The 25,350-nt window shown below is 45.2% G+C and overlaps 2 protein-coding genes across 3 annotated transcripts; one reads left to right on the top strand and one right to left on the bottom strand.

Annotated features, from left to right (window-relative positions):
* Positions 1–3,256: 3,256 nt before the first annotated feature.
* LOC125510594 (photosystem II D1 precursor processing protein PSB27-H2, chloroplastic) lies at positions 3,257–4,418 on the top strand. Its single transcript, XM_048675815.1, has 3 exons — positions 3,257–3,509; positions 3,595–3,938; positions 4,159–4,418. Exons 1-3 carry the CDS (start codon positions 3,389–3,391, stop codon positions 4,294–4,296), a joined length of 603 nt encoding a protein of 200 aa, XP_048531772.1. The 5' UTR covers positions 3,257–3,388; the 3' UTR covers positions 4,297–4,418.
* Positions 4,419–4,637: 219 nt separating this feature from the next.
* LOC125510593 lies at positions 4,638–14,214 on the bottom strand. 2 transcript variants are annotated; one of them, XM_048675814.1, is made up of 10 exons: positions 13,841–14,214; positions 10,373–13,558; positions 9,937–10,066; positions 9,708–9,796; positions 8,631–8,869; positions 7,480–7,566; positions 6,635–6,734; positions 5,898–6,114; positions 5,658–5,735; positions 4,638–5,154 (listed from the first exon to the last, which is right to left on the bottom strand). In XM_048675814.1, the coding sequence occupies exons 2-10, from the start codon at positions 13,547–13,549 to the stop codon at positions 5,150–5,152; spliced, it is 4,122 nt and encodes a 1,373-aa protein (XP_048531771.1). In that variant the 5' UTR covers positions 13,550–13,558; positions 13,841–14,214; the 3' UTR covers positions 4,638–5,149. The 2 variants fall into 2 exon arrangements, with proteins under 2 accessions (XP_048531771.1, XP_048531770.1); XM_048675813.1 differs by having other exon boundaries at positions 5,658–5,741; positions 13,841–14,213.
* Positions 14,215–25,350: the final 11,136 nt, after the last annotated feature.

Here is a 25,350-nt window from a genome sequence, read left to right as displayed (position 1 = left end):
CTGAAAAGGAGAGGTTCAGGGAAATGGTCCGTTCCCTGGCCCCGGCGAGTACAGCGACGGCTAAGGATGTCCTGTGTTGTGTTTACAAGAAGCCGTCCAAAGTGATTGTCCCAAATTTATGATATACTACTCCATATCTATAGCGAGATAAGAAAAGAAAAGGTGAGATATCTTTATCTAAACTTATCCCATAATATTTTTTGCGATGCTTATATCCTATAATATTTATTGTAATTCCGGAGCTTAGATCTAATGGTTGCGCATATAGTTAGACCCTCTAACAGCTATGGTATCAATTGTCTGATTAAACCCTCTAATAAACATTTTCACACTGGTCTTTTTATGGTTTGCTTCTATTTCTACTCCCTAAATGAGCATTTCTGTGTTCGCGTGATCAACTCGTGCACCCAACGGCGGAGACAAGCCTCAGGCTGCCCGGGCGATGCCTAGGTTGTGAGGCTGGTTTTCTTCTTTCACTGTAGCATTTTTGCATTGTTTAATATTGTAGCTAGCTAGTGTTTGGATTGGGGCTTGCCTGGGTCCTGCCCCGATCCTGGCTTTTTGTAACCGTTGGATCCTCCCATTTCCTTTCTTCTTTCTCATGTTCTTTCTTTTGTCTCCACAATCTAACCGTGCCTTTTTCGATGCAACGCATTCCTTTTGTCCCATTTTCTTTGTCTCGTCTCTTGAATCTAGCTCTACCTTCGTTGGCGCCTCCATATGTGCGACGTCATTGTCGCCTATGACGTCTAGTGTCTTATGGACGAGCATTCATCTAACAAAACTTTTACAGGCGGCAGGTCCGGTTAATAATTACGAATCCTGATACTGATATATGCAAACATCTAACAAAACCTTTCCTGGGCCAACTTCATCATAACATTGATCCTCGGGCAGGTCTCCTTCCATAGCTTTGCCATCGCCGTTGTTGTGTCATCACCGACAACACCGCCACACCACAATAACCACTCTAGCAAGGTCTTATTTTTCGGCCTCGCACGCATAGCCACCTCGTCGTCGACATTGAGTTCACCGGTGTTTGAGGTTCATGTAGACCGCGCGCATATGTTTTTATGAAAAACAAATGTTGTTCCTCATGAGTCGCCGAGACCTCGGCTGTGTTTCGAACAAGCACTAAATCTACCTAAGAACAGGAGGAGACTGATAACAAGTCAGAGCATAGAACTGTCGCGTGGCCCGGCGTGAACTGGACGCCTTGTCTCGGCGGCGGTGGTGGTCCAGGGTGGGCGCTAATCATTTTCTCTTGGCCGGTGCAAAAGGAAAAGGACGTTCCATAAAAGATTGAGAGAAAAATGATCTCGACTCGGGCCTTTCGGCACGTTGCACCGTCACCGGCACGTTTCCACCTGCGCTTTGCGCAGAGAATAATCACGAAAGTTCTTTGATTATTACCAAACTCTCAGTACGGGCACTAAATTATCATGCGTTTTTTTTTAAATTGAATCTATTCATTAAGGCAGTGTTCGGCAACCCATCACTCCTAAAAATACGAGAAGCTGCGGAGTGAAAGGACTGCAGCTCTGTGCTGTTTAACTACAGCTCCGCCGCTCCTGGAGTGGAGCGGCGGAGTGGACAGACTCCGAACAGGGTTTAACTGTCGAGATAGTAAAAAAACACTAGAAATAACAATGATTACATCCAGATTCGTATATCACCTAGTAACAATGATTACCTAATGCGAACCAATCTGTGATTGGATGATTAGAGGGACTGTGCTATCCCCAGCCCATCAGGGTTCAAGTCCTGGTGTTCGCATTTATTTCTAGATTTATTTCAGGATCTTCGAGGGGTGAGTGTATGCTCGTGTATATAAACGCTTGTGTATGTACTGTTTAAAAAAACAATAATTACCTAACTTACAATACGACACTCAATTATCCTGCATTTTCATTTTTAGAAAAAACTTCAATCTATTCTTTAACTGTCAAGACAGTACAAAGAACACCATAGTTAACAACAATTACATCCAGATCCGTAGACCATCTAGTAACGACTAGAAACATTGAAGCGAGTCGAGATGTGTCTTCATCATCGCCTGCAATGATGTTATACTGGGTTATGATTGGCTATATCGTCACAGTCCAATCAATTTAGATTGGAAGGCAAGAACAATGAGTATCTGTCATAATGGACAACATCAATACTACTTCTCCAACATTGTTAAACCCTGATAAGTTTCAAAAGGAAATTGATAAATGAGCTATGGGCTACTATCTTTATCCCATATCTTCCCTCCTTCATCGTAGCCGGACAAACCTTATTTAGTAGATAGTCGAGCAGTCGTTGTGCTAAAGTCCAACAAGACCAGCGCACCAGAAAACAGTTACCGATGAAGAAAGGCATAAGTTGATTGAAAACATCCAAAATGTAGACACACCAATGCAGGCAAACGAAGACCGAATCCAAGTGGATCTATCGAAGACAAACGCCAGTCTAATCCCGCGAGATTCGCTAGAGACACGTCTCACACACTAGAAACACGATCCGGGCATGGGCTAGGCAGGAAGAATCCTATCCCGTCTTCAGGGAACCCCCACCGCCTTGCCTTTCTGAGCGGGACATAAATCCTAACAAAACTGAAAAAAAAAGCACCTAAAAATGAAGTCCTACTGTCAGGAAGGACGAGCCGGAATCCACCGCGCCTCCATAGCCTTAAGGCCACAGAAGATGAGGCAGACCAACGATAACACTGACACGAGGCAGGGAAACCCTATCGCTTGAGCGCTCTTGGTCATGAGCCAAGGGGCACGGGAGGACGTAGCCAAGCTTAATTTCAATAGGGGCAAGAAATAAGAGAAAATTATGAAGAGAAAAGGAAAAAATAGAAAATATCAAGAAGAAATAATAATAATGTTGAATAAATTTTTGATGATTTTCGTGCGGAAATTATTTATTTTATCTTTTTTTGAAAGAATTGTTTATTTTATCTCAAAACATTCAACTTTTTTGTTCTTCTCAAATTTTAGAATGAAGCCGGGAGACACTTATTTCTCGCGCCGCTGTCTGCTTCGTCATTACAATTAACATCAATCTGAAACCAAAACTGCACGCCTTGATGCATAAATCTAGTGTATGCCTCTTCTCCCGTCAAGACGAGTGCACATGGATGTTTTTTCAGAGAGAGGTCGGGTTTTTTCTTTTTTTGAGAGGCCGGGTGAGAGCCCATGCGTTGTTATCGGGCCAGGGGCCTATCACACATTCTGGCGTGAGCCCATGTCCGCCTCTCTCTCTCTCTCTCTCTCTCTCTCTCTCTCTCTCGTCCTCCCAACGCGTCAGTAGAGCAGAGCAGTCTTGCAGATAAGGAAAGCTCTGGTTCTGCGCACAAGCTCCAACCAAATTCCGACTCCTCTGCGCAGACCAATCACCAATGCCTGGGCCTCCTTCCACCATGTCCCTGCCGAGGCCGAGCAGGTGCTACCGCTGCTGCTCGTCGTCGACGCCGCCGCCGCCGAAGCAGCGAGCCGCGGAGAGCAAGCGGCGGCCTATCCGTAACCCATCGTCGCCACCTTCATTCATCCGCTCGTCTTGCCGCGCTAATAACTAACTCCTCGCGTGCCGCGCGCAACAGTGCAGGCGGAGCGCGGCTGCTGCTGACCCGGAGGGCGCTGGCGGGCGCTGTGGCGACGGTGACGTTGGCGGTGGCGGGCCGTGCCAGGGCGGCGGAGGAGGGCGGCGAGGGGGTGGTGGGCGCGTTCAAGTCGCTGTTCGACCCGAACGAGGAGACCAAGGCCGGGAAGGTGCTGCCCAAGGCGTACCTGAAGGCGGCGCGGGAGGTGGTGCGGACGCTCCGGGAGTCGCTGGGGGAGGGCGACGCCGCCGGCGACTCGGCCAGCTTCCGCAGGGGCGCCGACTCCGCCAAGACGTCCATCCGGGAGTTCCTCGGCGGCTGGAGAGGCCAGCCCGCCGTCGCCAAAGAGGTACAGCCAGCCAGCAGCAGCTCCATTCCCTTTCTCTCAAGCCAATGCTATGAATGTTGTTGCTCAGCTACTACCAAGTTTGTCAGGAAATTCAATCTTGCAAACTATCCCCCTTTTTTTGAAGAAAAAGAGTCGAAGGATGTTGAGAGTGTTTATTTAGGGCGATTAAACCATCTGTGAATTCACTTGCCGCCCTAATATTGGATTGGATGCAATGCAGGAGTCGTATGTGGCGCTGGAGAAGGCCATCAAATCGCTGGCGGAGTTCTACTCCAAGGCAGGGCCCTTCGCCTCGCTTCCGGGAGATGTCAAAAACAAGATCCTCGACGACCTCAACGCCGCAGAGGCCTACCTCTAGGTCTCTTTGCTTAGCGGCATTGTATTTTCCGGCGTAAATTCGTTATACTTGTGTCCTTTTGTTGCGACGTTATGATGAGTAAATAATAATTGAAATGGATCCCCATTTCTCTCTTGATTCAACGGAGGCGAATATGGGCACCAGGGTAGTAGATGCATTGGAGAGGTGCTGGATCTTCAGTTCATTCTAAATTTCCCACACGACCAAAATGAGCAAGAGGCAAAGGCCTTCCGGTGGAGGAAGCCGCCGGGCCGGCAACCACAATGCAGAAGCACACATGGAACCCTGATTGATGCTTGCCAGCAGGCCCCATCCCCATGAATTCCTCCACAGTTAAAACATCCTAAAATTTCAGGTTTGAAATTACTCGCAGCAGCATGGCAAAGCTTTTTCGCCCATACAACTAGCATCTTACAGACAATGAGGTTCCTTCTTCTGGTTGCAAAAGTGCAAAGCTATTGACAGAAACAACAACTAACATCCACTATGATTCGCGGCAACGTTGGCCTTCGACTTTTAAGTTAAACCCCCCCCCCCCCCCCCCCCCCCCAAAATGCACAGAATAAAACTATAATCCCCCTTCTACCTGCTGAGGAGTCCACATACAGTTAGGTATGGTCGGGGTCAACAACTTTTAATACTGCACACTGCACAGGCTGGTCACCAAGCCCTGGCCAAAACAGCGCTCGTCTTCAAAAACGCATCCTTTCAGGTTTGCTTTCTGGAAGAAGCAGATGCACGGCAGGCTGAGTTAAAACAAGATAACTAAATGGTTTCATCATCTATGTCTGTCACTCTTGCGAAGCAGGTTGCGTTGTCTTGTCGGGCCAAAATGAACTGGAGACGAGGCTCGTCAATCTGCAATTAAGATTTAAAATAAAAATCTTGAGACCCACATAAAAATCTATTGCTAAACAATTAAAGTACAGCCATGGACCAGAGATCTTATCATAGAGAACCCCATCAGCATGATAGGTATATTAAGGTACTAATTGTTTGAGTAACAGTATGTCCTAATCCTTCAAAATAGGAAACAGTATGCACTGGGGTTACTATATTTATATCTATATAAAGAAGAAAAAAACTAGTATTCACACCACCTTCACTGACATGCTAAACAAAACTATGCTTATCCAAGGGTGTTATTTCAGATTAATACGTATGTTATAGTAAATGGAGGGTTTTCCTGCAATTAACTATGGGTCAAAGAAGTATTAGCTGTTTATAAGAAACATTATGCACTGGAGTTGGCCATCTTTAAAAAGCAAAATTAAACTTCGAGTTCAAAGTCTGTCCTCTGAAATTCTGTTTCAAATTAAGATCCAAAAAGAACATGAAAATGGTTATTACAAAGCATTTACCTTTGCAAGTTTCAGCATCTTCTTTGCTGCTGTTCAACTGATCCATGACCTCCGAACCTTGGGTCTCCGCATCCGCATCTACATCTGCAACGGAGCAAACAGAGTCCACATCGGATACTTTTCTGAACTATCTCCAGAGAAATCAAGTATCAATTGTACAAATGGCCAGTCGCCATTGGATAAAGAAACAGGGAGAAAAAATGAAATATACATAAGAGACATGTTATTCATGGTACTGACCTCCTTCAGAACCTGGGTGTTCCTGAGGTGAAGCCTGCTTATTTAGCAATGGCTTTTGAAGAAGACCTGTACCAGGAAAAACTAACATGTTGATAGACTTGACTTCTTGCTTGTCTGAAACTTCAAGTGGGCTAAATCCGAATTTGGATGTCCAGGTGTCCACCAGTTCATTAATAGCAGGAATGATCAGCTTCTCAACTTTGAGAGAACTGAGGATCTGAAATGTAAATAAGAGAAGGCATTAAGAACACACATGGAATTACCCTACTATGATAATAAAACAAAAAAACATCAAGCCAATTCATCCATAACCTACTGTAGGGAAAGGTGCAAAGTGTTGCCAGTTATACACTAATATAGCTGTACCATGATGGAATTACCCTACCATTGTATGCATATGCGCTATATCCATTACAGGTTTCAGTACCAAATGAAGAAAACATTGTCAAGCAGCTGTAGCATGCCAATTGTAACTCAATACCATTTTACAAGAGGGCAATATTAGTTTGCTACCTTTGTAATCTCTCTGCTACTACTTTTGAACAGATTTCAGGTTGATAACAAAATCTTGCATAAGTTCATAAAGTTAGGGTTTGAGAAGTTCAGTTCTCCAAATTTACAAACTATAATGAAACATACATAACTACAGGAGGACTAAATAGAACATCCCCAAACTTTTGTCCTATATAAGCACCATGAAGAATGCCAAAATGGATCTGAGGCTCAGGTAAAGATACCATTTCAATTCCATCTAAAAGTCGACGGCACATCCCTTGGCGACGATACATATGTCGTGTACCAATGAATGGCATCTCTGCCAACTTGGTCCCATGTATCCTGTTTCAGCATAAGACATAATAACAGTAAACTTGTATTAGAATCCAGCAATTCAGCGGAAGAAAAAAGAAACTCAAGAGCAACCAGATAATAGCAAGTGTTACAAAGTTAGTCTGATGTCTATTACTGCTTAATGCTAGAGTTCAGATAGCGAGGCTAAAAAGTTGTATAAACAAAGTATATAGTGTAGGACATATCTAGACAAGCAAGCTACAAAATTGCATGCAAAGAGCTTTATGAAGTACGCAAGCAATAATAAGTTTATAACTAACGTATCTTACTAAAGTGTAACGCTCCAGTGACATAAAGCTACTTTCTTTAATACAGAATACCACCAACACCATCAGGATAAATGAGTACTTCCGTAAAAACTGCTCGGTGCTCACAGTAATGATCTAGTAAGCGTCACCTAGCAGGCTAGCAGTAGTACTAGACAATTGAACATAACTTGTTTTTGTCAAGTTTGAATTATTCAATTATCAGTAGCCTATATTCAAGCAACTTGACTAATCGCCTGACCACCTACATTGGAAAATTAGAGTGGGAATGCAGCTTCCACTCCATAGTTGGAGCATACATGACTAATTGCCATATAGGTCAGCAAACTAGTGGTTGAAACAAGACAAACTCGGTATATTAAGCGAGGACATGAATCTCTGATACCAATGAATAGTGTATTCAGTTCATACACATGGCAGAACAGTCACAAAACATGGCATACACACAAAAGAAGGAAGTAACCCACCTGACTGATGCTGCAGATACTATTTCATCTCCACGCTCCAAAATAAAGATATAAAATCCATGGAAATCCAGCCGGAGAAAATTTGACCTGCACAGACAAGAAATGAGAGAGCAATCAAACATCTCTCACTGATAAATGTTACCAGTTCAACTTGTTGTCATGACGCAACTGTTAGATAAGTAACTTGACCAATGTGCCCAGCAGCATAAACAAACACCCAAACCAATTCTGTATGCCAGTAACTGAACATACAGTAAGCCAGAGGGATCATACCCGTGTGTAGATTCAAACTACCCAAGCCACATATGCACACATGTAAGCACTAGGAATAGGTCCCACCAATCAGCCACTTTATCAAACTAGGAATAAGCAATTAATTGTCGAATGGCGTCGTTGGTCAATTTTGTTAGTTTGCTATTTGGTGCATGCATAGGTGATGCTTTAATACTTGGGTCTTTTCTTTTGCCGTTTTAACGCACATATTGCACATATTTGACATTATTCACATACCTCTATATGCCATTGTAGCGAAACACATGATGTAAGCTCAAAAACATCAAAGACTAAACCGACGGACAGCAAAATCTTATCATCACAAGAATAAGCAAAATGTTAAAACTTCACAATCATTTTATGGCTAGGGGCATCGCCAGCTTGCTTGAATTAATCAAGGGCAAGGCCCGGTTGTGGGCAAGGGCAGGGGGCACGGTCTCGCGATGCTTCTACTGCTGGTGCCTAGAACTTGGCATGCACCGTTGTATTTCTGGGGCGTGGGCCATTTCAGGCTTGTACATGGAGACACAAGGCTTTTGCGTTTTCCGAGGAAAAACAATTATGGCGAGGAAACAAAAATATTGCGAGGTGAGCTCACCCCAACAGACCTGCATCTGTCAATAGCTATACAGCCAAGCATGGAGAGGGGTAGAAGGATACTAAAAACGACCCAGCTTAAATGAGTAGCAAGAGGTAACTACAGCAACATTGAAGGTAAACTCAACCCCACCCACAAAAACACACGTGCATAGGAAGGAGAGAAAGAGAGTGTGTGCAAAGATTTACAAATCGAAAGCATATCAACAACAGAGGAGTTCTACAAAATATCCTTGAGCTTGCTTAGAGTACCATGAGCTTGTGTTAAGAGAGATGCCTACCCACAGTTGTACACAACATTACGTATCAAGTTGATCCCAGTTCTTTGGTCAACAATAGGAAGAAAGCACTCATCCATCAGTGAAAGAGCAACTGCAATCTTGGAATTACACTCGACCCTTCCATCCAAATCAAGAACTGTTTCTGGTGCATTTTCATGGCTACACTGAATAATTCTGCATGCAAATTCAGGTTCAAGATCCTTCTTGACCGCAAGAAGATTCTGCAATTCCTCAAACAGCTGCATTGCATAGAAAGTTATTTAGATTCCCTGGTGCGATGAGGATTCAGGGAGGGAAAATGCCGACTGATGGAAAAGAAAGTGAGAATAAAGAATAACATGTGAACAGGTTTGGTCTTCAAAGGGATACAGGAAACAGAAATATTAAGCATTAGGAAACTTTCCAAACTGTTTTCAGTCAAAGTGAAACAGAAATAGTAACGATTAAACTGATCACATACATCTTCATTATAGAATATCAATACTATTTTTGTTTGTTTTCCAGAGTATCCAAGGTGGATTAGTTTGTACAATAATATCGCAATATCGACGGAAAAACGATAATAATATTTCTATGCAGCATTTCAAAATACTTCTACATATATCCATTTTCAAATTTCAACTGTACTACACAAATCCTTAAACATCACTTAAGTAATAACTATTTCAAGGATGATGGCATGCAAAGTTCTGCATGCTTTTCAGATAAAAAATTGTCACCATACTGGAAATATTCAGTCTCAGAAGACTAACTCAGAAAAGGAAATCCAAATTCCAAAGTAAATGATTTTGGTAGCTTTGCATACTATATTGGTCGCTTATCAAGTATAGCTACTTGGACAAAAAAACTAAATGCCATAATTCAAAAATAAAAGCAATAGAACTCTGTTGAGTAGGTTAAGTGCAGATATTTAACGAGTGACATTTTCAAGCATCAAGTTGTCACAAGCTAGTGACACTCAACTTAGCTCAAAATATATAATGTCAATGCTAGAATTGTAGTCATGGAAAACTACATCGTAATATGTCCAGAAAGAAAGTCATGGAAAGGGAAGAACTAAAGTTGACAAAGTATTACCAGTCTGCAACTTTGTTGGCAAAAATGATTTCCTGCCTGATTGGAGACACTGGATAGGTCCTCAGTCTCAGGAGAGCAAGCTGGGTGATCTGCAGGCATCATCATTGTGGAACAGTCAAAAACATGATTGACTAACACAACATTATAGTAACAACAACCGGAATCTGACAAAATAAGTTATCAAAGATTCCAAAGTACCAAAGAACTAGGATACACAGAGATCACATACATTTCTCCTCGCATTGGGAACAAGAATGTAATGAATCAACTTCAGCATTGTCTGGAGCATCATGATTCAAATGCTCCTGACAAAATTTACAGGAACAGTTTGCACAACGCCAATCATCAGATGGAAGTTCCTGTAAATTGGATATTCATGCTCATTAGAGAATGCTGCGCCAGATACACTTAGCCATGGACCATATACTAGGGGGAAAATCGAGGTCATATGCTAGTCGTTTCAATATCTCCCTAATCCAGGAACTGCTAAATTAATCAGACACATAAATCAAAATGCTGACAAATCTGCGGTACAACTGAAAGAAATGTCAGACGGTTATTGCTCAGAGTGAAAACGGCATTAAGCCAACAACCTAACACAGTAACTGTATGAAAAGCGCTTTTTTAAAGTATAAACACCATTTACTCTGTATATAAATACATACCTCGAGTTCTAGGCAACTCATGTGGAATGTTGAGGGGCATCCGTCACAGCAGATCAAATTGCCTCCATCACCACAAATACCACATGTGTCGTCATTGGGATCATCACCCTCAGTGCTAACAGGGAAAAAGGCCTGTCTTTCAGAATCAGACTGCTTGTCCCATGCACTAATGAGACAATGCAAAAGGTCATTGTCCAGCCCATCCACAAGTATATTCCTGTATGGTTTGCTCGGTTGACCACCAGCATGAGCCACAAATTCGAGTACTGTGACAACCTTGCTACAGCAGCTACAGTTAATTCCATCCCTGGTGAGTAAACCCTCTAGCAGAACTTTTGAGCGGCTTTCATCCATGCATTTCAGTCTAGTGTTGACGGATAGAACATCCAGATCAATCAACCAGGAGAAAACTGTGCGTTTCCATTCATATGGAGCAAAACCATTGCTGCTTCCAGCCTCCTGATTTGATCCACGAGCGAGTAGAGCACAACCGCCTCGCTTTTTTCTTTCCTTTGAAATCTTCTTCTTCTTTTCCTTTGGCCTGCCCTTTGAATTTTTAGAGTTCTTTAGCAAACCATGCTTCCTCTTTTTTAACTTCTGAAGCTCAACTTTGGTCTTTCGCTTGTTAACAACTACTCTTTTTAGTTTGCTGAGGATCTCCTGTGGTAAAGAACTACTCACAGAAGCATGTGTTTTGCCAGGGCTGCCCGGAGATTTCTTTGATAAATTCTCGCTTGTAGCTTCGTTCTTTTGCTCAGATTGCATACTTTCATACACTGCGTATGCTTTTGTGATTGACCAGTAAGATCCTTTACCACTTGGAGGTATATAGACAGAATCCCAATAATTTCTGCCATTCCTGGGTCTCAGATCAATCTTCCAACCAGCATCCAGAAGTATGGTCTTTACCTGTTCGCTTATTTGACGCTTTTGTTCAAAACGACCTGTTGATTCACCTGGGTTTCCAGATTTTGCTCTGGAGCCATATTGTGCCTCGCTATTGCCTTTGGAACAACTTGCTTTGGGAGAACCAGAAGAACGGTTTGGTCTAGATCCGGACCTTTGTTTATGCAATGGATCTTTCCTTTTTCGCCTGTCTTTTCTCACAACAATAACTTCCTCAGATTCACTAGAATACTCTTGTTTTACCATGACGGCAGGAGCATCACGTTCTCTGCGCCCTCTACAATTTCTCTTGTGGGTAATGATGATATCAGTTCCATCAACATCAGATCCATTATGTGAAAGCTTGCAGGCATCTTTATTAGAGGGGTTAACAGATCTGCTCAACTCAGCTGCTCGACTGTGATGCTGCCGTTTTGTCAAAATATCTTTTTTGTCTGGACCGGAGTTCTTCTCCGTAAGCATCTTCCCAGAAGACTTCTTTGATTGATCTAACTCGGTGTGAGAAGTACTTCTTGTCTTTTTCATGGATGGTGTCTCAACTGGTGACCCTCCAGCAATTTTATCAAGACCTGATTCCAACATCCTCTTCTTGCTGGCAACAATCTTAGCACCAACTGATAATGGTGACTTCGGCATGGCAGTCTTGTTTTCAGATCTAACTCCTTCCGAATCTGTTAGCTCTGTATCATTCTTTTCAGTGATAGCTGAACTACAGACATTCTGATCCACCAGAGGAACTGCATCTTTTGTTGTTGCCTTGGCAATGCTGCCACTTCTCATGGACGGCTGTGGCTTCGAATTGATCTTTATCTCTGTTGCTGATGCCTTGTTCTCTGTGATATTTGCAGGATAATCCTTGCCAGTAACACCTGATTTTCTTTGAGCACTAATCTTTCCATTTGGTGTGTTCTTCTTTGTGTTGGTTCCACATTTAGCAGGTTCAGTGTGGTCAGCTTTTAAGGATGCAGTATTGCTCACTTTCCTTGTATAATGATGAACAACATCTTCCTTTCTCCCCTTGCTTTCCATGCTAGCCGCGTTTGCACTACTTTTGCATGAGCTTCCAGAAGCCTCTCTTTGTTTAACTGTAGATGACCTTGTAACTCTCCTCTCAAACTGAACCTCCTCCTCTTCATGTTTCGCCTGCTTCATTTCACATGTGTTTCTGGTTAACGACTTTCTCCTTATAAATACAATGTCAGGAGTCGAAATCCCCTTGGTTCCGCCTACAGGGCTACCTAAGCCCTCTTTATGGTTAGTGCAATCAGTTAATGCGATGTTGTTATCAGCCACACATCTTCCATTACCATTTAGAGAAGCTTCAGTGTCTTTACGTACATCATCATCGTGACAATGCTTCTCAACTCCCTGATCACCACTCTGGTGTACCATTCCCTCAGTACGCACAACATTACCATCCTGCTGAACAGGTTCTGATGCGCTAGTAGGGTTGTTTCTGCTTACATCAATGACCAATTCATCGTCTTTTGCTGCAGCTGATGGGTCTATGACCTCCCCCTGGCAAGGTCCATTGGCACCCTTGTTTTCCTGGGAGTCATCAGTACCACCCCCACTTGTTCCAGACACATTCTCCTCCTCCTGAGTTGCAGAGTAAGTCTTCTCGTCTGCCTTCACTTTCTTATCATCAGATTCAAAATTGCTTTTTTGGTTGTCTAAGCCATTCTCTTGAGCAATACCGGCACTATCCACATTATTCTCAGAACACTTAGCTGGCACTTGTATAGCATCATCCACTTTCACTGGAACCTCATCCATGTGCTCATCGCCTTTAGAAGCGTCGACTGTCTGCGCCCCGCTTCTGCCATCCTCTGCAACAGCCTCACAGTTAGTCTTCTCCAGACTGTCACCTGCAGTAGCCTCGCAGTTAGTCTTCTCCAGACTGTCACCCGCAGTAGCCTCGCAGTTAGTCTTCTCCAAACTGTCACCCGCAGTAGCCTCACAGTCAGTCTTCTCCAAAGCGTCACACTCGCTAACATCCGCGGCGGCGGCAGCTTCACCCTCGGGCTCAGCATCCACATGCAGCTTCATGGTGGCTGACCTGAGCACCCTCTTTGCCACGCCGCCATTCTCGCCCGCAGGAACATCCTTCCTCTTCTTCCCCGTAAGCGTGGACCCTCCGCCGCCCAGAACGTCAACATCACCAAGGGAAGGTTTTTCCACCTCCACCAAGGAGGAAGCCTTGGGCGAGTCCTTCATCAGGGCGTCTTCTATTCCTGGCATCGGGTTTCGCTCCAAACCGTTAAGCCTCATCCCAGTGCCCTGCGTGATAAGAACAGAAAAATCATCAGAACCACACTCCCACTAAATGTTGAACTGGTGGCCACCTATAGCTACCCGAACTCCCAGCCAGCGTAAACCTAGCAAGATAATTAGGGTTGGGAAACTCGGGGCAATGGGGTATCAAGCGCATGAAATGGTTAAGACCTGCTCTTTCGAGTAAACCTAGATGGCAATTCCGGAAACTGGTGAAACATCTTAGACATCAAGCGGAAAAAAGCATAATCCCTTGAAATCCGGAGGCGAAGCAGCGGGGCAGCTCACCAGAAGCCAGGGAGGAGGAGAGCATGCCCTGGATCAGCACCGAATCGCGCGGCCGAAACCGTGCAAGGCCGAGATCGCCGGCCTCCGCCGCCGAGAGCAAGCGGTGGAAGCAGCGGTTGCCGGCGCGGCCACCGGCCCCGCCGATCCGGCCGCGGAAGGGTGGGGTCCGGCGCGAATCCGCGGCGTGGGGGCGGCGAATCTGGGGGGATTCGGGCGCCGGAATGCCGAATTGGGGTCGGGATGGGGCGGTGGGAGGGAGGAGGGGGAGGGCGCTTGGTGGTGTGCTGCTATAGGCTTTTGGGTTTGTGGGTTTTAATCCGCTCCCTAACTCCTTTTCCTCCGTAGTTTTAAATCCGGGGGCTCCTTCGGGTTTTCGGCAGGGGAGAGGGGTGGGGGTGGGGCTTCCGTTTCGCCTCGCCTCCGCGAGCGAGAGACCCAGGACGGGAGGAAGACGTGGGCGGGTGGGTGGGTGGAGCCCGTCGGCAGCCGCCTAGGGCTGGCTGGGGCGGTTGTTGCTCCGCTCGGGACGCCAACGGCAGGAGCGGTGTGGTGGTGAACATGTGAGGAGTCACGAGTTGGTTTTAATCCCCCACGCAGATTGTGGGGGTAGAAAGCGTCCTCCCATGGTGCTCAGTTCTTATGATTGTTCTACAATGGGTGCGGGTCTAGTGTGATCTCATCTCGCCGTCAAGTGCGCGGCCAACCTTCCGGCGGCTCCCTCCGTTGACGACCTCTCGGACGTCGGCGGTGGGGGGGGGGGGGGGGGGGGGGGGGGGGGGGTCAGGTCTCGCGCGTGCGGGTACGTGTAGCCAGAGGGTTAGAGCTTCGGTAGTTTTAGGGTTTCGGATGTTCGACGTCTTGGCTTCAGCGAGGGCGACGGCTGCAGTGAATATAAGTATTCCAGATCTTCTCACAGCCGGCGTTCTGCTCTGTGGTGGGCAATGGGCCTTGGTGGCTATATGTTCAAGCAGGGATGGCGGCGGCACCGACGTCCTCGTGGTGGACATGCATCCTCGGGCTCTGCCGTTGCGACGACGTTTGCTCCGACGCCGACGTGGAGCTTGAGAGATAGTCCAGGAGAGGATGCAGACAGTGGCATGTGTTGGTAGCATCTGGAAGACGACGGATCGTGTGCTAGGATCGCGATTGGCGGTTGGCAGGTATGGTTTCCTTCTCTGACGTCTTTGTTGAGCGAGGATGTCAGATCTGGAGTTCGATGATGTATACGGGGTGTCGCATCAGTCTGGTTCGTTTAACGGCAATGGCTTCGCCTTTTGTGAGCCACCTTGAAGGTCCGCAAAGTTGCATTCAATAATGGAGCTGCGTCAAGCTCGGATGAGGAGGTAATCCGTCATATTTTCCTTTGCTGGCTATTGTGATCGTGCCGGAGGCAGGTGGCGGCCGTTGGTGTCAAGCTCATGGGGATTCACTTTCCTTCTTGGCTGGTGGTCCTTTGTGCAAAGGCTAGCATTCTACTGTCTTTCCAGTTTTTTCAGGTTGATGCTTACGGGCTTGTAATATGATCTTTATGATATGAATGAGACATGTATTACCATGCAAAAAAAACAATGGCTAGAATAAGAAAAACCTTTTTGACAGTGACGAACAACGTCTTGAGTTAACCTTTCTCGTAGCATTTCATCGGGTCTAGACACATAGTGGGCAATTTACTAATATAGAAAGTAGAGTAGTTGTCTTAATTATGCCCACTTTTGTTGTTGATATGTATTGTTGACTAAAGTGTATCATTGTGCGATGGCTACTGAAAAAACCTCTTTCCAAAGTAGGTTGGATATCCCATGTGTTTTAAACATAAACCCTAGTTACGACTATTTATGGTAAGACTTTTTTAGCTAAACTCCTACAGTGTAGGAAACCTTATCAATGGTTACTAGATAATGACCTAGTGTTATTTAACATTTTATTTTCTATAGTATTCTACCTCACTCTAAATGATGCATGGTTGGGTTTTAAAGATGGAATGTAGAAGCATCGTTGTATTTCCTTTTTTATCGTTCATGTGCACCGCTGTGTAAAGTGAGTCCTTTTGCGTCAGCTAATAAAAGCGTCATTCCGTTTTGTTGGATATCTCACAGTGTATTAACCTCAAACCGTAGCTTCAAACTACAACGCATTTATGACAAGAACCTTTTAAGCTAAACCATTGGAATACGGAAAACCTTATCTGCATTCTTTGTGTTATTTAGTTTACATGTTAACATGATCAAAAGGATTATTAGACTTTAAAGATGGAAACGATAAGCATGGTCTTATGTCCTTCTTGCTTGATGCACATGGTCGAGTAAAGTGTGAAGTAATGTGTGACGGTGTCCTGAACTAGGGGGTACTCACCACGTCATCTACCGACCAGGTGGGTCGGGCCGAGGAACCTCATGGCGGTTCACTAACGGGCTTCTTTGGACAGCCGATGACATATACGAGGAAGATTCCACAAGACTTGGTGATCAAGACAAGGACTCCTTTCCATCGACGTTGCCGACTAGGATTCTTGTTATTCTAGGCCTCCGGTATATTATATAAGCCGAGGCCAGGCTAGTCAATAGATATATGCTAGATCATTAGAATCATACACAACATACGTTCGAGATAGATCAACTCTGTACTTGATACATCATCATCAATATAAACAAGAGCAGGACGTAGGGTTTTACCTCCATCAAGAGGGCCCAAACCTGGGTAAACACCTTCTCCTTCGTCTCATGTTACCCATTGATCCAAGATCCGTAGCTCGGGACCCCCTACCCCGAGGTTTGCTAGTTTTTGACACCGACAATGGTGCTTTCATTGAGAGTTCCACTGTGAGATCGGCGAAGTATCAATGGTTCACCTCCAGATCAACTGCGACGTTGGCATCTTCGTCGTCGGCTCGACTAGTCACCTTGGCTCGATCGAGGACTACGCGCCACCTCAGATCATCATGTTCGGACGAGGGCCTTCATCAACATCAACTCCGATCTCTATCAAGATCATGGAGGAATTATCCATGGAGCTCGGGGACTCAACGTCAACATTGCCCTTGGGCGACCGTGCTTTTTTTTGGGCAGCGAAATTGTATCCACCGCCACCGCCTCCTCGAGTGTCGCTTTGATGATTGCATTAGTGGAATTGTGCGGAACTGCGTCTACAACAACCATGTAAAATTTCGTCACGTTTCGATGGAGGAATCTCCGACGATCTCCGATTTACCGGAGCCCTATCGAATCTGGATGGGATTCTGGACGAGTTTAGGGCGAGGGGTCCAGCACCCAGCTCGGACTTCGGTGGGAAAACCCACCGTTTTTTAAAATAAACATTAACTTTATTGATTAGAGATAATTGTTACATCGCCAATCAGTAAACGTACAATGTCCCTCATTGGCTCCTCAAACCAGTCCTTCATGACTGAAAATTTAGCTAGCCTAGCAAGTTCGTGAGCCACCTTATTTGCTTGTCTATTACAATGTTCAAACCTAATAAAAGGAAAATCACAAGCTATAAAATAACAGTCATCAAACACTGCTGTCACCAGTCCCGCGGAATGTCCTCCATTCTTCATTATTTCAATCACCTCCATATTGTCAGAGTTAACAACAAGACGATTGCACCCGCTTTTTGTGCTAGGAATAGGCCAAACCTTAGAGCCAACGCTTCTGCTGTTAATACATCGGCACACCAATCCATCCTCCAGTTTCCACCAACGATGAATCTTCCATTATCATCTCTGAGACTAGCCCCAGCTGTGCCCCTAAGTAAATCATGGTCAAAAGAGGCGTCAACATTAAGTTTAACAAAACCCATAGGCGGTCTGCTCCAACCCCCTGTTTTACTAGTTGCCTTTGGGGAGTGTGCATTAATATAGTTAGCCGTTATAGCCCGGGCACCCATGGAAGTTTGGAGTGCGTCTTGAACCTTTCCTTCTTGAACCAGTTTGCGTCTATCCTACCATAAATACCAAGTTGTAACCACGATTAGTTCACTTTCTTTTTGAGAACCCATTATTGCTAAGTCTTGTTTGGGCATTAACAGTAAGAACTCCAAAACTGCCTCTCCCGCACGATCAATAGCACAAGCTTTATTGATCACCTCATGCAATCCTAGTTTGCCCCATACCTCTTTTGCCTTTTGACACAAGAATAAAATGTGTTTTTATCTTCTGCCCCATTGGAGCATGATGGACAACTGGGTGATACTTTTATGTGCCTATTGGCAAGTGTGGCACGGCACAGGAGGGTTCCATGTAAGGTACGCCAGATGAAAATCTTTACCTTTGCTGGACAGGATAATTTCCAAATCTCATGCCAAACAGGATTAACATTGGTTCTTCCCATACCATTAGTATGTTGTAATTTTGTTCCATATTGTTTGTTCCATTCCTCCAAATAAGCTGATTGTATCGTAAAAAGACCATTTTTTGTATAACTCCAAGCAATGAAGTCTAACATATTATGCATCGGTAGGGGGATTGCGAGCACCCTTTGAGCGTCAATTGGCCATAACGTTTCTTTCACCAAATCTTCATCCCAAGTACCCGTGATTGGATTAGTAAGATCAGAGACCTTTGTCAGAAGGTGCCCCCTTCTTGGCGTAATGACCCTCCTATTCGCACAGTTCGGGATCCATGCATCTCTCCAAATATCAATATTTTGTCCATTTCCAACCCGCCAAATATAACCATTTTTTAGCGATTTTACTCCCGCCATAATACTTTGCCAAGTAAAAGAGGACCCCTTCCTTAGTTTTGCGTTCACTAAGTCCCCATCCGGAAAATATTTAGCTCTTAAGGTACACACACATAAGGACTCAGGATTATCAATCAGACGCCATGCCTGTTTGGCTAAAATCACACCGTTCATTAGCTACGGAATTACTATATCAACAACCCCTCAATTTCAGCTTGATCTGACCGTTCATACTCTGGGAAACCTGATGAGTGCATCGATTTTTAGATCTATTTTCAGCGCAAGAACAAATCTGACCCGAGTTCATCTTTTTTATGAATGGGATTTCAGACATCCTTTTTGAAGAAATTTTTATATGGGGTATTGTGTTTTGTTCTCAAACACATGCCCACTAATTTTGAAGCCTTTTCCGAGGTAATCTTCACCATCACGTTGGTGTCAAACCAGACCGACTACGTTACTCCACAGTTGCCGACCTGCGGTAGACACATCGTCACCTTGTTGAGCCAAGGTCAACCTCATCGGATCATCATCTCGGCAAGCCAACCAAGAGTTCGGCATCGCAAAGGCTAAATCATCACCAACATTGTTTCCCCACGGATTGCACAGGTCGAGCGCGCCGGCATCGCCGCGTGGTCACTTCATCAAGCTGGCATTGAGCGCGTCACAAGTTACGACCTGCGTCGGCATGGCCTTGTCGTCGCTTCTTCAAGACGATGTCCACCACGCCGACTTGCTTCGACACCTCGGCTGACATGGGGACTGCAACATCGCCTTACTGACCTGCTCTGTCACCTCGGCTGGACCGGGGGCTTCGTCATCTCTCCATCAACCTACTCCGGGGACTTCGACATCACCAGTTGACCAGCTTCATCATGTTAGCTGGACTGGGGGGATTCGCCTTGCTGCATCGACCGTGTTGGGTCGTTACTTGGTTAAGCTGAGCTCCTCTCTTGGCCACCTCGGCTTTGGGGGCTGGGACCTCGGCCAGGCCAAGGGCCACATCTTCGTCCTGCCACAAGCCCTAACCTCGTCACCAAAACCGAGCACATTATCCAGCTAAGTCGCTTTAATGCTCAAATTTTCTCCAATCTTTCAATTTTTGTTCAGTTCTACCAAGCATTATATTTGTGTTGAACAGAAAGTTGTTGTTAAAAACTTAGTTTGTCAAAAACACTTATTTTACCCAAGTTAACTAGGGGCTCTTAAAATTATATGAGCCATTTTATAATAAATGTTTTCTTCTTAGTCGTTGCAAAGTCTTTTTCTACCACTCTTTTCTTGACTCGAGTGTGTGGTCAGTAGCCGGATAGCCTGGTTTCTCTATAAAGTTGCTCGAGTTAAGTTTGCTAAACTGGCCTAAAAGAGAAGCACTCCGCCTTCGGGATGGGAGGTTTAAGCCAAAGGCTGACCCGCTTGAAGTCTTGAGATCGGATGTGTCATGTTAAAGCACGACGGAAGCACAAACTAATTTGAAGACCAATTTTTGGATTGCCACCAAAAAACTTGATTTACTTTAGTCATAAAGTTTCCGCATAAGTTTTTTGGTTTTTCAAGCTTTAACACTTTTAACCTATTTTATGTTTTTGTTTCAGGAGGCAGGACATCCTCTTGATCGAGGTGTTCGGCATGATGGTTTTTGCTTGAGAAATATTTTCTGACCAGTAGTTTGGCATCTCTCCTGCCGAGCTGCACCTCGCTGTTGTCAAAATACATTTAATAGATGAAACAGTTCCTAAGGATATTACGATCCTCAGGTTAGTCGGCCACACCCAACCTAAGTCTCGGGGGCTATTGGGTATACATTCAGCAGAGAATAAATTGCACTGGTCGGAAATAAATTCCGCAAAAAATCAGCCCAAGGTCGAGGTGGTGCACCACCTCGGAAGTAGTCTGGCATAAAAGCTCAGCTATGAGTGATTGGGTCCCTAGAGAACTTTTCCGGGATTAAGCTTGGATGAACTCCAACTTTTTCAGAGACCGAGGTAATCTATGACACCTTGGATGCCGACTAGCGTTAGAGCTCGGCTGCAAAAAGTGTTGGAAATATGCCCTAGAGGCAATAATAAAAGGATTATTATTATATTTCCTTGTTCATGATGATTGTCTTTTATTCATGCTATAATTGTGTTATCTAGAAATCGTAATACATGTGTGAATACATAGACACCAACATGTCCCTAGTAAGCCTCTAGTTGACTAGCTCGTTGATCAACAGATAGTCATGGTTTCCTGACTATGGACATTTGATGTCATTGATAACGAGATCACATCATTAGGAGAATGATGTGATGGACAAGACCCAATCCTAAACATAGCACAAGATCATATAGTTCGTTTGCTAGAGTTTTTCCAATGTCAAGTATCTTTTCCTTAGACCATGAGATTGTGTAACTCCCGGATACCGTAGGAGTGCTTTGGGTGTACCAAACGTCACAACGTAACTGGGTGACTATAAAGGTATACTACGGGTATCTCCGAAAGTATCTATTGGGTTGACGCGGATCAAGACTGGGATTTGTCACTCCATATGACGGAAAGGTATCTCTGGGCCCACTCGGTAATGCATCATCATAATGAGCTCAAAGTGACCAAGTGTCTGGTCACAGGATCATGCATTACGGTACGAGTAAAGTGACTTGCCGGTAACGAGATTGAACGAGTTATTGGGATACCGACGATCGAATCTCGGGCAAGTAACGTACCGATTGATAAAGGGAATTGTATACGGGGTTGCTTGAATCCTCGACATCGTGGTTCATCCGATGAGATCATCGAGGAGCATGTGGGAGCCAACATGGGTATCCAGATCCCGCTGTTGGTTATTGACCGGAGAGTCGTCTCGGTCATGTCTACATGTCTCCCGAACCCGTAGGGTCTACACACTTAAGGTTCGGTGACGCTAGGGTTGTAGAGATATGAGTATGCAGTAACCCGAAAGTTGTTCGGAGTCCCGGATGAGATCCCGGACGTCACGAGGAGTTCCGGAATGGTCCGGAGGTGAAGAATTATATATAGGAAGTGCAGTTTCGGCCATCGGGAGAGTTTCGGGGGTCAACGGTATTGTACCGGGACCACCGGAAGGGTCCCGGGGGTCCACCGGGTGGGACCACCCATCCCGGAGGGCCTCATGGGATGAAGTGGGGAGGGAACCAGCCCATAGTGGGCTGGTGCGCCCCCCCTTGGGCCCCCCATGCGCCTAGGGTTGGGAACCCTAGGGGAGGGGGCGCCTCCACTTGCCTTGGGGGGCACTCCACCCCCTTGGCCGCCCCCCCCTAGGAGATCCTATCTCCTAGGGCCGGTGCACCCCCTAGGGGGGCCTATATAAAGGGGGGGAGGGCAGCCAGACCCCTGAAGCCTTGGCGCCTCCCTCTCCCCTGCTACACCTCTCCCTCTCGCAGAAGCTCGGCGAAGCCGTGCTGCGGTGACTGCTGCATCCACCACCACGCCGTCGTGCTGCTGGATCTTCATCAACCTCTCCTTTCCCCTTGCTGGATCAAGAAGGAGGAGACGTCACGCTGACCGTACGTGTGTTGAACGCGGAGGTGCCGTCCGTTCGGCGCTAGGATCTCCGATGATTTGGATCATGACGAGTACGACCCCCTCATCCCCGTTCTTCGAACGCTTCCGCTCGCGATCTACAAAGATATGTAGATGTATCCGATCACTCGTTGCTAGATGAACTCATAGATGGATCTTGGTGAAAACGTAGGAATTTTTTTTGTTTTTCTGCAACGTTCCCCAACAGTGGCATCATGAGCTAGGTCTATGCGTAGTTCTCTTTGCACGAGTAGAACACAATTTGTTGTGGGCGTAGATGTTGTCAACTTTCTTGCCGCTACTAGTCTTATTTTGCTTCAGCGGTATTGTGGGATGAAGCAGCCCGGACCAACCTTACACGTACGCTTACGTGAGTCCGGTTCCACCGACTGACATGCACTAGTTGCATAAGGTGGCTGGCGGGTGTCTGTCTCTCCCACTTTAGTTGGAGCGGATTCGACGAAAAGGGTCCTTATGAAGGGTACATAGAAGTTGACAAATCACGTTGTGGCTTTAACGTAGGTAAGAAAACATTCTTTCTAGAACCCTCTTGCAGCCACGTAAAACTTGCAACAACAATTAGAGGACGTCTAACTTGTTTTTGCAGCAAGTGTTTTGTGATGTGATATGGCCAAAGTTGTGATGAATGATGAATGATATATGTGATGTATGAGATCATGTTCTTGTAATAGGAATCACGACTTGCATGTCGATGAGTATGACAACCGGCAGGAGCCATAGGAGTTGTCTTTATTTTTTGTATGACATGCGTGTCATTGAGAAACGCCATGTAAATTACTTTACTTTATTGCTAAACGTGTTAGCCATAGTAGTAGAAGTAATAGTTGGTGAGCAACTTCATGGAGACACGATGATGGAGATCATGATGATGGAGATCATGGTGTCATGCCAGTGACAAGATGATCATGGAGCCCCAAGATGGAGATCAAAGGAAGCTATATGATACTGGCCATATCATGTCACTATTATTTGATTGCATGTGATGTTTATCATGTTTTTGCATCTTGTTTACTTAGAATGACGGTAGTAAATAAGATGATCCCTCATAACAATTTCAAGAAAGTGTTCCCCCTAACTGTGCACTGTTGCGACAGTTCGTTGTTTCGAAGCACCATGTGATGATCGAGTGTGATAGATTCCAACGTTCACATACAACGGGTGTAAGACAGATTTACACATGCAAACACTTAGGTTGACTTGACGAGCCTAGCATGTACAGACATGGCCTCGGAACACAGAAGACCGAAAGGTCGAGCATGAGTCGTATAGAAGATACGATCAACATGAAGATGTTCACCGATGTTGACTAGTCCGTCTCACGTGATGATCGGACACGGCCTAGTTAACTCGGATCATGTTATACTTAGATGACTGGAGGGATGTCTATCTGAGTGGGAGTTCATTGAATAATTTGATTAGATGAACTTAATTATCATGAACTTAGTCTAAAATCTTTACAACATGTCTTGTAGATCAAATGGCCAACATTGTCCTCAACTTCAACGCGTTCCTAGAGAAAACCAAGCTGAAAGACGATGGCAGCAACTATACGGACTAGGTCCAGAACCTGAGGATCATCCTCATAGCTGCCAAGAAAGATTATGTCCTACAAGCACCGCTAGGTGAAGCACCTGCTCTCCCTACAGAACAAGACGTTATGAACGCTTGGCAGACACGTGCTGATGATTACTCCCTCGTTCAGTGCGGCATGCTTTACAGCTTAGAACCGGGGCTCCAAAAGCATTTTGAGAGACACAGAGCATATGAGATGTTCGAAGAGCTGAAAATGGTTTTTCAAGCTCATGCCCGGGTCGAGAGATATGAAGTCTCCGACAAGTTCTTCAGCTATAAGATGGAGGAAAATAGTTCTGTCAGTGAGCACATACTCACAATGTCTGGGTTACATAACCGCTTGACTCAGCTGGGAGTTAATCTCCCGGATGATGTGGTCATTGACAGAATCCTCCAGTCGCTTCCACCAAGCTAGAAGAGCTTTGTGATGAACTTCAATATGCAGGGGATGGAAAAGACCATTCCTGAAGTATTTGCAATGCTGAAATCAGCAGAGGTAGAAGTCAAAAAGGAACATCAAGTGTTGATGGTGAATAAAACCACTAAGTTCAAGAAAGGCAAGGGTAAGAAGAACTTCAAGAAGGACGGCAAGGGAGTTTCCGCGCCCGGTAAGCAAGCTGCTGGGAAGAAGCCAAAGAATGGACCCAAGCCCGAGACTGAGTGTTTTTATTGCAAGGGAAGTGGTCACTAGAAGCGGAACTGCCCCAAATACTTAGCGGACAAGAAGGCCGGCATCACGAAAGGTATATGTGATATACATGTAATTGATGTGTACCTTACCAGTACTCGTAGTAGCTCCTGGGTATTTGATACCGGTGCAGTTGCTCACATTTGTAACTCAAAGCAGGAGCTGCGGAATAAGCGGAGACTGGCGAAGGACGAGGTGACGATGCGCGTCGGGAATGGTTCCAAGGTCGATGTGATCGCCGTCGGCACGCTACCTCTACATTTAGCTACGGGATTAGTTTTAAACCTCAATAATTGTTATTTAGTGCCAGCTTTGAGCATGAACATTGTATCAGGATCTCGTTTAATTCGAGATGGCTACTCATTTAAATCCGAGAATAATGGTTGTTCTATTTATATGAGAGATATGTTTTATGGTCATGCTCCGATGGTGAATGGTTTATTCTTAATGAATCTCGAGTGTAATGCTACACATATTCATAGTGTGAATACCAAAAGATGTAAGGCTGATAATGATAGTCCCACATACTTGTGGCACTGCCGCCTTGGTCACATAGGTGTCAAACGCATGAAGAAGCTCCATGCAGATGGACTTTTAGAGTCTCTTGATTACGAATCATTTGACACGTGCGAACCATGCCTCATGGGTAAAATGACCAAGACTCCGTTCTCAGGAACAATGGAGCGAGCAACCAACTTGTTGGAAATCATACATACTGATGTGCGCGGTCCAATGAGTGTTGAGGCTCGCGGTGGCTATCGTTATGTTCTCACCCTCACTGATGACTTGAGTAGATATGGGTATGTCTATTTAATGAAACACAAGTCTGAGACCTTTGAAAAGTTCAAGGAATTTCAGAGTGAGGTTGAGAATCAACGTGACAGGAAAATCAAGTTCTTGCGATCAGATCGTGGGGGGGAATACTTGAGTCACGAATTTGGCACACACTTAAGAAAATGTGGAATAGTTTCACAACTCACGCCGCCTGGAACACCTCAGCGTAATGGTGT

This window comes from Triticum urartu, chromosome 5 (genome assembly GCF_003073215.2).
Source record: "Triticum urartu cultivar G1812 chromosome 5, Tu2.1, whole genome shotgun sequence".
In the NCBI taxonomy this organism is placed as follows: domain Eukaryota; kingdom Viridiplantae; phylum Streptophyta; class Magnoliopsida; order Poales; family Poaceae; genus Triticum; species Triticum urartu.
The sequence above is the reverse complement of the archived record's forward strand: the minus strand, read 5'-3'. Positions and strand labels throughout refer to the sequence as shown.

What these genes read in the sequence shown, in the direction of transcription:
- LOC125510594 (XM_048675815.1), top strand. Translation starts at nt 3,389, where the DNA reads ATGCCTGGGCCTCCTTCCACCATGTCCCTGCCGAGGCCGAGCAGGTGC. An exon ending in GAGCAAGCGGCGGCCTATCC is followed by an intron (nt 3,510 to 3,594) that starts GTAACCCATCGT and finishes GCAACAGTGCAG; the next exon opens with GCGGAGCGCGGCTGCTGCTG. An exon ending in AGCCCGCCGTCGCCAAAGAG is followed by an intron (nt 3,939 to 4,158) that starts GTACAGCCAGCC and finishes GATGCAATGCAG; the next exon opens with GAGTCGTATGTGGCGCTGGA.
- LOC125510593 (XM_048675813.1), bottom strand. Translation starts at nt 13,549, where the DNA reads ATGAGGCTTAACGGTTTGGAGCGAAACCCGATGCCAGGAATAGAAGAC. An exon ending in GTATCTGCAGCATCAGTCAG is followed by an intron (nt 6,735 to 7,479) that starts GTGGGTTACTTC and finishes ATGCTGAAACAG; the next exon opens with GATACATGGGACCAAGTTGG. An exon ending in ACACCCAGGTTCTGAAGGAG is followed by an intron (nt 5,742 to 5,897) that starts GTCAGTACCATG and finishes GCTCCGTTGCAG; the next exon opens with ATGTAGATGCGGATGCGGAG.